At 25.0% G+C, this 11,021-nt stretch overlaps 1 protein-coding gene across 1 annotated transcript; it reads left to right on the top strand.

Annotated features, from left to right (window-relative positions):
• The first annotated feature begins 1,914 nt into the window (after positions 1 to 1,914).
• Positions 1,915 to 9,066, top strand: LOC145831348 (2-amino-3-carboxymuconate-6-semialdehyde decarboxylase-like). The gene is made up of 10 exons (XM_082938577.1): positions 1,915 to 1,993; positions 2,050 to 2,094; positions 2,549 to 2,648; positions 3,266 to 3,383; positions 3,904 to 4,072; positions 6,911 to 7,004; positions 7,089 to 7,165; positions 7,287 to 7,478; positions 8,202 to 8,300; positions 8,861 to 9,066. Exons 1-10 carry the CDS (start codon positions 1,937 to 1,939, stop codon positions 8,921 to 8,923), a joined length of 1,014 nt encoding a protein of 337 aa, XP_082794703.1. The 5' UTR covers positions 1,915 to 1,936; the 3' UTR covers positions 8,924 to 9,066.
• The last annotated feature ends 1,955 nt before the right edge of the window (positions 9,067 to 11,021 follow it).

Here is an 11,021-nt window from a genome sequence, read left to right as displayed (position 1 = left end):
ATAGTTTAATTATCTTTAATCATTACAAGTTATACTAAAACGTAAAAACAAACTATAAAAAAAAACTATAATAAGTTAACGATAATTATAAATACTTTCTCATTAAAGAATTTTTTGTGCACATGTAATCAACTTGAAAAAAGTGATGAAGGTATTTGATTTACGATTGTTAAAAAATGTTAGGAAACCAACTGTCAACTAAGTTACTTTACTAACTTCCAAGTAAAAAAACAAAACACTTAACTATCAAAGCTGAATTGAAGTTTTTGTATATATTTTATTCTTGTTAACAATCAATTCAATATTAGCAATCTAGTTGAGTTTTTGATTTTTACTTTTAAAGTAATAATAAAATGTTACCATTTTGTGTTTTTGATAAGTGTACATTTGCTTCAAGTTATTATAATACTGTTTTTTCTTTCTAAAGTTGTTACAGAATGCATCCGTTTGTATTATATCAAATTAACTAACTACTATTATATAACTAAATAAAGGTTGTTATTTATCGGATATCCAAAACTGACTAACTTTAAAAATGTCCTTAAAATAGTTCTATCGTTGTCCTATCTACTTCAAAAATACAAAACAATTTTAGTATATCATCAAACTATACTTATGTTACTTATGTATAAAGAACAAAGATTATGCATTACTTGTTACTTTTAAAGGTTATTATTAGACTGTATAACAAAATATATCATCAGCGATGCTTTATTCAATATTGATATACTTTTAACTTGATGTTTACTCTAAAAGTAACTAAATCCTAAAAAACTATGAGTTTTTTCAATCTTAAAAAAATGATTATTTTTATTGTATTTCTTGATTTTTTTTTTGCATACTGGATTTTGATAAGAAGAAAAATTTCGTTATAATGGTATAATCGAAGTTTTTTATTTTGCAAACGGTAGTAAATTTTTTTTGGTTATTGTTAGGATAGAGAAAGTACTTAAACTGGTAGTTACATTAACATTTTAAGTGAAAAGTAAAACAATATAAGTATAGAACAAATATTCAATAAATAAAGTTGAATTCAGTTTAACGTTGAATTGATTAAATCCCAGTGATTGACAAAAGTAAGCTTTATTTAATTAATATAACACTACTTTGATTTAAATCCGTGTCATTTAACGTTGGAAAATTTTGTAAATGACTAGAATAGTCTAGAAACTCAAAAGAATAACAATTAAAAAACCCACGTGAAAGTTGTAAAAAAGTACTTATACTAATATCTAATGCAATTAAGTTTTATTTTATGACTTTGAAAGCGATATAAACTAAACATAATTGATAAAAGCAACAGTTACACCTAAATATAACTAAAAAATAATCATAAAAGGTAGAACGAATTCTAGATGCATAATTAGACAGATCTAAATTTTTAAGAGCATTATGATAAAACTAAGGCTAAAAATCGTAAATAGTTATGTTAACGCAGCGCATTGAGATTTATTATCAGATGTAATTAAAAATACAAATTTTTATTTAGGACTATTCATTTTTTAGTTTGAAAACATGTACAACGCGTTTTCATTTTTTGTAATTTTAGCCATTAGGATCCGGCAAATTTTTACTTTCAAAATTAGTTATCAAAAACTATATCAAAACGCAAATTAAGCTATTATTATGAAGTAAAGTAAATACTCTCAAACACTACAAAAATTTATAGAATTTTTAGTACTCGTGTAAAAATTTATGAAATATTATTTTTTTACAATTAAAATTTTTGTAGTCTTTTTCGGCTTTAGCTTTCTGTCCCTAAAAACTTGATTTTTATATTTTGTTTAAAATATACTTTGTAGATAAATATATACATTTTAATTAAGTATGCTGTGATTTACTCAGATGCTAAACAGTTTAATATAAAAAAAAGCTTATCACTAAACTTGTATAGAAAATGATAAACATTTTATCAGCAGATTAATTAAAAATAATCATGAAAATTGACATTCACAACCATATACTACCCAGGGACCTTCCTGATTTAGAAAAAGTAATAACTTGTTTGTTAGCGTGTAAGCTACTTTCGTTAACAAATATTAATTTCAGAGGTACGGCTGCCAAGGGTTTCTCAGCTACCATTCGTGTGATCAAGTAAATTTTATTATTGGTACTTTTTCAAAATTTCAGTAAGTTTAATGAAATTAATTAAAACATTGTAATAAGTTTTACCAATATTTATACTAAGTAACTAGAGAGATATTAAGTGATGATTATCAAAAAAAAAAGGTTTTTAAAACGTTTCTGTTGGTTAAATAGGTTTCTTTGAAAGCTTTAAAACTAAATAAGAACATTTGTTATTCATGTACTATATTAACTCTATTTCCAGTAAAATAAATGAAGGTTTAATACTAAACTTAAAAAAAAAAAAAAGTATATTTAGCTTATGAAAATATTATTTTACATTTAGAGCTTTTAAAGGCGATACAGAAAGTTAACAATAGGTTCTTTCACGTAAAAATATTTTTTTTAAATATTAATTGATAACTGAAGCATTTAAAACTTTATACTTATCCAAATAGATTTACTACAAAAACAAATCTTTCAGAAAGGTAAAATAGAACTAAAAAAGAATGGAAAACATTTTAGAATTGTTGAAGAAAACTGTTGGAATGCGGATGCAAGAATTTCTGAAATGGATAAAATGGGTTTTACATAATTTCTGCCTAGTTTAATCAGCAACGACTTAAAGAACCGACGACTTTTTAACATTTGAAACTTGTTTGTACACCTAAAATTATCAATAGCTTTTCAAGCTTTTTTATTATATTAGTAACTTTTTTTTTTATTGGAAATTTTGTTTTTCTTTAATGTGAAATTAAAACACACTTACTTAATTTAGATATTCAAAATTTTCAATAATTTTAAAGCACTGATATTGTTGACAACAGTTAGTTATTTAAAAATTAAATAAATGCAGCTTTAATGTTTTTAGCTTGATAATATAATAATCTATACTAAGCGATAAAAAAAATTAAGAAAAATAAAACTGTTAATAACTGTTTTCATTAATATTTTTTTAAACGGAAGCATGTAAAAAAAAATAAGTTGTTAATTAAAGGTAAACAGTTAACATTGAAAAATAAAACTTTCTTAAATTAGTAAATACTTAAAAAATACCTAAAGCGAATAAAGTTCGGTTTTTAAAAACTAAGTTTTAAATCAGGTTCCATATCTTGATATAAAAACTAAAACGTTACAAAACAACTAAATGTCTAATTAAAATTAGCTACCTTAACTCAATATAACTTAATTAACCAAACAGGTGTAACTATACAAGCACTGTCTACAGTCCCTGTGATGTTCTCGTACTGGGCAAATTCTCAAGATGCTCTCGATGTGTCTCAAATTATCAACAAAGATTTAAATGAATGCATAAAAAAGTACTTTTTTAGTGTTAATCGTAGGCATAACTAATTAAAAACCGTATTAAATTAAAACAAAAAGTAGGTTATCCATTTCAGTTTTGCAACAAGTATGTAAATTAACTTAAAACTACTGTGCTAAATTAAGAGCGAGCAATTTTAAATTTTGGCGTACCAGATGTAGCAGAATATCTATTGCGGACAAGACTTGTTAAAAAAGGCTTCGTTGGCAAACTCTTTAAGTAGTCATTTAATAAGTACTACTGTGTACTAAAAGTTTAATTAAAATTACATTTTTAGTTTATTTAATAATAAAGTTATATTTTAGCAAACTGTCAAAGGACAAATATTCCGGTTTCGCCCATAGATCCTATATTACTCACCCCTTTGCTAAATTGTCGCAAACAAAAGTGAATTTAAGACTTTTTTTAATTATTTTGCTAGATAATTTTCAAAGAAACTTCATAATTACTAAAACATTTATGTACATCTTTAAATAAACCAATTTAATATAATTTGTCGTGCAAAAAATTATCAGACACCCAAAGCGGTTTGTTGGTTTAGGAAACGTTCCGATGCAAGACCCAAGTTTAGCAGCAGCTGAAATGCGCAGGTGTGTACAAGAGTACAATTTTTCAGGAATTCAAATTGGATCTCACATAAACGATTGGAATCTTGATGCTCCTGAGCTGTTACCATTTTGGAAGGTATAAAAAAAATAAAAATAATGCCTAACAGTTTGTAAAGGCAACGTAGAAATAAGTTTGGAAACAAAAACCTGTTCAAAAAAAAGGAGTTTTCGATCAAAGTATTATGCAATCAAAGCATGTTTTAAAAAGCAGGAAAAAAGCGTTGTACATTTAAAGCTAATATTTTTTAGGCTATAATAAATACTTATGTTATTATGATCAAGAGTATACTCATGATATAATTTAATCAATTAATCAATCGATTTTAAGTTTTCAAATACTTAGAACAAACTTGTATGATTGCTTAAAAAAAAAAGATTATTAATTGAACTAAAGTAAGTGAGCTGAAAAAATACTAAAAATGATCATTGTTGGTAAGCATCTTTATCCAGATTTGATCTTCATACCATACAGAAAACAAGATATTTAAGTTACTTTGTTTTTTAAACTAGTTTTGATTAAAAGCTGCTTTTCGTAGTTTAAGAACAACTACAACTTTTTGAATTTTTTAACATAAAATTCCTGAAGTTTTCAAAATTTTCATAATCCAAAGTATAAATTAAAACCTTTAAAAATTACTATATGTGTACTAGTGGCGTAGCGTGGTATTGTGGTCAGGGGGTGCGCAAATTTTTTTCTCAAAAAACCCTCTAAATTAAAACTTTTGTAATTAGCTATAAAAAAACTTTTTATAAGTAATATAATTGAAATAAATTTATTAAGTAAAATAAGTTCGTTAACTGTTTTTAAAAATATTTATATATTACAAAATTAAACAATTAAATAAAAGTATAAGTTTCATTAGAATTACTTATACTTGCAAAAATGTAAACTTACTAAATAAAAATTGTTTTTATTACTTATAGTAAACTCTATATCTTTAAAAATTAACATATTCAATAAAACGAAAGTATCTGTTTTATTTACGAAAAAAATATCAATCTCTTTAATATTCAATACAACAGTGATAACAACACCTCATTGCATATAATATTTAATAAAGTTACACAGAAGTTAAAATAGACCAACTTTATAAATATTATTACAGTTTATTACAACTTTGTAAAATAGTTAAAAGTATACTTTTTAAACTTAATTCATTTGATTGTATTTGTTTAAAATAAAAATAACAAACAAAGTTTATTTCTCATAGGCCGACACGCTTATCTTGTATGTTTACAAAAATAAAGTTCAGAAAACTAGCAGTAGTCTTAACAATGTAGCATAAAAAGAATTTGTAAAATTGTTTAATTTTTCTTTAAGCGTGACGTATTTTTGTAAACTTTTTGTAGAAAAATAACTGCCATAAGGTTATACTACAGCGGTGCGCTATATTAATTGCGTGCTTTTTGAGTCTAAATTCTTATGAAGTTAATGAACTTATGAAATTTTTCCTTATGGAGTTTTTCATGAACACCGGTGCGCATTTACAATTACGCACCGAATCAGTATATTGAGTAATAACATCTACATTCCTAACTTGTCACTAATTGGTATGCAAAATTTCGTTTAATGTTTTGAATACTAGATAAACATAGTTGAAAAAAGGCAAATTAAACAGAAAAAATAAACTATAAAGGATAAAGATATTACATTCTTTTTTTTTACATTTTTCTTTTTTTGGGTGGCACGCATGCGCTAGTGTCCCTCCCCACGCTACGCCCCTGATGTGTACCAATCGAAAGACTTTAATCCCACATTACTTAAATATTTTTTAACAAAACTTGCTGTAGAAAAAACATTTAAGTAGTTTAATAAAAAACTTTTGTACACTTGATAGAAATAGTTTTTAGTTATGTCCTAAATAGGGTTCAGACAGTATAAAAAACTTTATTTAAAAAGTATTTTACTTACAATTTAAAACTGAAAAAAAAAGTACTTTGATTATGTTTAAGATAACCTTAGTAAGAAATTAAAGTAATACGATATAATTTAGTATAAAAATATTTAAGATGTAGCATTTTTAGTGTTATTTCAACACAATTCTAATGCACAAAAACGTTGTTTAAGTAGGGGGTCGGCTGCAGTTGTAAGGATTTAAAATTTTTTTTATTTATAAAATTATGTGTTAAAGCAACAATACAGTAGTATATTAAGAACATCTATACCCTTATCCTTTAACCAGATTTTTAATTTATACCCTCAACCCTAACCCGTCTAATCCAAATATATAAAAAATAAATTAAAAATATAACTTTTTTATTATAAAATTAAAAGTAATTTATACTAAAAACATAGGATTTTTACAAGATCTTTGTTTACGAGTCTAACTTTATACTATACAAGCTTGATATTTTTAGTTTTTGGTTAAACATTTTCTTTAAATATCTTATAGCTTTTATTTTTCAGAATTCAAAAACTTAAACTCATTTTTTATTTCAGAAAGCTATTAATCAGAACGTAATTTTTTAAGGACAACTAAAAGTTTCTTTGATAAAACCTTAACATAAAATAGTTGGTAAGCTATTAAAATTCACGACATTATTAGAGGTCTTTTATGCGATAGCTAGTTGATTTAAAAGTAAATTAAAGTTGGTAGCATGTCTAAAAAGTATTGTTTGATAAGTTAATCCTTTGCACTTACATATTTTAGATTAATCAAATTTATTTAAAAACTACAAACTAATAAGTATGATTAGATTTTGTTTAAATAGTATTTTTAATATTTCTTACTTAGATAGTTCGCATTACAACTTTATTCAGTATAAATTTATTTTTTAGTTATAAGTACAACAAATATAACTTTCACAAAACTGTATCATCTAGCGTTGATAAACAAATTTTATTATCTTTAGTACTTGTAAATCCATAAAAATCGTAAGGTATCTTTTAAAAAACTAATAATAAACAATTTAGGAAGCTAACGACTTGGAGTGTGCAGTTTTCGTTCATCCTTGGGACATGCAACTCGGGGGTAGAATGAGCAAATACTGGGCACCGTGGCTCGTCGGTTAGTTATCGACTACATTTATCATTTCGAAGGTACTAAAATATAAATTTCAAAGCAGCGTCAATAAAAACACTTTCGGGACAGGTATGCCGGGAGAAACTGCTCACGCTATTCAATGCATGTTGTTCGGAGGCGTTTTGCAAAGATTTCCAAAACTAAAAGTTAGTCTTATCCAGAAAAACATAAATTTCATAGTTTTGTATAAATTCATAAAAGTATTCTGCTACGACATGAAAAATAAATATGTTGTACAATTTCCATACAATTTTTAAAATATTTTAGGTTTGTTTTGCACACGGAGGTGGAGCGTTCCCATTTACAGTGGGAAGATTTGAAAAGGGTTTTAAATGTAGGCCAGATTTGTGTGCAACTGACACAAAAGTTCCTCCGACAAAACAGTTAGGAAGTTTTTACACCGACAGTTTAGTTCATAGTGAAAAGTCGCTTCAATTACTTGTGGATGTTATAGGAGAGGTATGTTAAACCTTTTGAAAATGATAAATTAAATTATAAGGTTTTTAAAAGTAAACTGAAAAGCAATTTTTTTTAATACTCAAAAACTAAAGATTAAATATTTTTTTTTGATGCAAGAAGTGTATTTTTTAAGTAAAAAATTTTAAATGTAAAATTTCTCTGATGCAGTATTAAAAAACCTTTTAAGCACAAGTTTTTAACTTTCAAATAAAATTAGTATAAGGTTTGTTAAAGCCATAAAACGATGATATTTCTTTAAAGTTGTTGTACTTATAACTTTTACTTATAAAAATGTTTAAAAGATTTTTCTATAAACTTCAAATAGCGCTTGGTATCTTTTTTTTGTGTTATTGTTTAAAAAGTGTTTACTAGAGTTGTTTTCTTTCAAAGTTGTTAAAAAAAAACTTTTATTTTTAAAATTTTATAGTTTCAGTAACTTTGATTATATTTAATTTTAGAATATAATACTTTAGATAACTTAAAATTTCCTCTAACTTAATTTGGCTACAAAAGTATAACTATCAACTTATACATTTGAATGTATTTCGAAATTAAAAACTACGCACAAAACTGTTTCGCAAAACAAACTTCTAAACATTATAAAGAAAATTCATGTTATACTGAACCTAATTATAATTAAACCAAATAAAAACCATAAATACAAAATACATACAAACTTTAATACTTTTATTTGAAAGTTGTTGAAAGTGTTTATCAATTAAGGACAAGATAATGCTGGGAACTGACTATCCGTTTCCTTTGGGCGAAGATGAAGCAGGAAAATTGATCGAAAATCATCCAACTATCCAACAGTCAATAAAGGTATTAGTACTACAAACTTACTTATAGATGCGTAAAAAACGAGTATACGTAGCGTTTAGTTTTAGTCTTCAATACGTGGTTTATAGGGTAAGATGTACATAAATTAAAAATTGTTGTTTTTGTAATTAGTAATTTTTTGCAGTAAAAATAACTTCAGCATTGGAGTAATTTTTCTTTTTATGTTAAATAATAAGTTATCGAAATGTTTTTTAGACGTGAGAAAAAAGATTTTAACTTAAAACAAACATTATTACAAAAATGTCTGAAAAACTAAAGCATAAAAATGTAGGAGTTACTAAGAATTTAGATGTTTTATAACTCTTTTCTTCCAATTCTTGATGACGTAGCTATATTCAAAATAAACTTCAATCACAATTGTTCTATCTAATTTATTTTAAGAAATATCTACTGAAATAGGCTAAAAAAATATCATCAAGAAACTTTTCGTACCTCATTACTTTATTTATATTTTCACTTTTTTAAAAGTATACTAAGACAAAATTTAGAAACTAATAACTTTACTCTTAGAAAATAGTTGATATTAATAATTATTTTTTCAGGAAAAGATGCTGTTCTTAAATGCTTTAGACTTTCTGGGAATCGATAAAAGAGACTACTTTTAATCCAAAAAAAATTGTTATATTTTTATAAAACTAAAATTTAAAAGTACTTCATAGAAAATAAAGAATAGTAATTGTATTTAAAGTTGTTACATGATTTCTTACATGTTATTTTACATTCAAATAAAACGGTGCTATTTGTTTGATTAATTATTGAAATTATTTGTACAACATTTTGAAACCATTTAACAAAAGTTTAACGAAAAAATAGCATACAATAAATGTTATACAATATCAAACTAAAATTTTAAAATTATTTTTAAGCACATTATTATGCAGACATTTTACAAACTGGTTTAATTTATTTTAAATAGAAAGCATACTTGTTAAGTAGAATAGTCATTTATATTAAAAAATCAAATTAACTCACAACTATAAAATTTAATTCACTAGAATCTATTCACTCTTTAATTCATTTAACTACTTTTTTCAATTAAAATTAACTAGCAAACGAATTCGTAGTCATCAAAAATTATTATTAACTATAAATTATTCTCATAGCTTTATGAACATAAAATATATCCTTGTTTTTTAGTTTCTTTTTAATTTAGTGTTTACCAATATACTATTTATTAAAAAAGATATTTGCAAACTGCAGCCTGCGTTAAATAAAAAATCAAATTCGGACAACTTAAATCCTAAAAATAAAATTTAAAGACCGTATCTTAAAAAGCTATACATACTAAAAAAATCGGTTGTAAATCTAGTTGATAAGATTATAATAGTAAAAAAAATATATATTATAAGAGAATTTTAAAAACTACTAAAAATTACCATTTTCGTTTAGGCTATACCTCAAAAAAAATTAAATTTTGCAATAACGATAGCGTCTTTAGATATTGAATTAGTTTATAACACCTTTTTTATTAATAAATGATTATATTATTTTTTGCGAAATATCCTCTTTAACATTTATAAAGAACTTGAATTGTCTAAATTTGAATAGTCGTGTACAGTAGTCCGTTGCCCGCGAGTCAGATGCGGCCCATAAAGAGTAAAAATGCGGCCCGCTAGCATGTTTTTATTTTAAATGGGATACGGCCCATAAAGATTTGGCCTGAAAATAAAAAGTTTTGAAAATTGTACTAGAAATTTTGAGGTTCCCAGTGAAGAGCAAAAATTAAAACTACGACTGCGGCCGGCGAATATTTTTTTTAACTTGGCCCGCCACTACCAAATTCCTGCCGATTCTTGAAATAGAAAGTCGGGTTTATAACTTAAAACTTTGAATAGTTTTTATTGTACTCATTTAGAAATTAAGCGTTTAACTGATTTTCAAAGCATAAACTCTAAACAGGTTGAATTCAAGTTTATTTTTTGCAAACGTTCACAGCTTTAAAATATAACATATTTAACAAATAAAAGGTTTTATTATCCACAGTATAGCATACAATAAGAAATAATTTATATATAGTTTGGTGATTCCAAACTTATGATGATAAATAAATTTAATCCTTAAACTATTATAATTATTTTAAACAAAAAATAACTTTTAAAGTATAACATAGTTGATTTTCAAGTCTATAGTATTTGAGTTTTATGTAGAAATAAGCAGGAGTGTCAATTTGTTTCAAAATATAAAATTTTACTAAAAGTCTAAAGCTATCTAAGGAAGCCGACTTTTATAAGAAACCAGGTTTTGAGTTATATATATATATATATATATACATATATAAAATAAGGTTAATATTCAAACTTGAACACCTTTTACTGAGCCCACTTGAAGGGCTTTTAAATAATTTATTGAAATGACGATTTAAAAAATACTGGAACATGTGCTTAAAAGAATCAACAGCCGTTATGTATGCGTTAAAAAAGGAAGGTTGTTTAAATAAGAGGAGTGCATTCATATCGTCTTGTCGACATATGAAAAAGCTCCTCTTAAGATACAACAAATTTTGAAGTATTTTATAGTCAATTAACTGTTGTTTTCGTTAATTTTAGTTGTTTGATTAGTTAGATGGTAGATAAATTTTTGTACTGAATATTTGTAATGTATAATGTTCAATTCTTACGTCATATTGTTTTTGTTTTTTTGTGAACTTTTGCATCTTTGTTTACCAAAAGCTTTTTATTTTAAATTTGAACTGGCTGAAGATTA

The sequence above is a fragment of the Thalia democratica genome, chromosome 3, assembly GCF_965202585.1.
Source record: "Thalia democratica chromosome 3, ktThaDemo2.hap1.1, whole genome shotgun sequence".
NCBI lineage: Eukaryota > Metazoa > Chordata > Thaliacea > Salpida > Salpidae > Thalia > Thalia democratica.
The sequence above is the reverse complement of the archived record's forward strand: the minus strand, read 5'-3'. Positions and strand labels throughout refer to the sequence as shown.

Bases quoted from the DNA above. Each gene is read 5' to 3' on its own strand.
- LOC145831348 (XM_082938577.1), top strand. From the start codon at position 1,937: ATGAAAATTGACATTCACAACCATATACTACCCAGGGACCTTCCTGAT. The intron at 3,384-3,903 runs GTACTTTTTTAG...AAAAATTATCAG, and splicing joins TTAAATGAATGCATAAAAAA to ACACCCAAAGCGGTTTGTTG. The intron at 4,073-6,910 runs GTATAAAAAAAA...TAAACAATTTAG, and splicing joins AGCTGTTACCATTTTGGAAG to GAAGCTAACGACTTGGAGTG.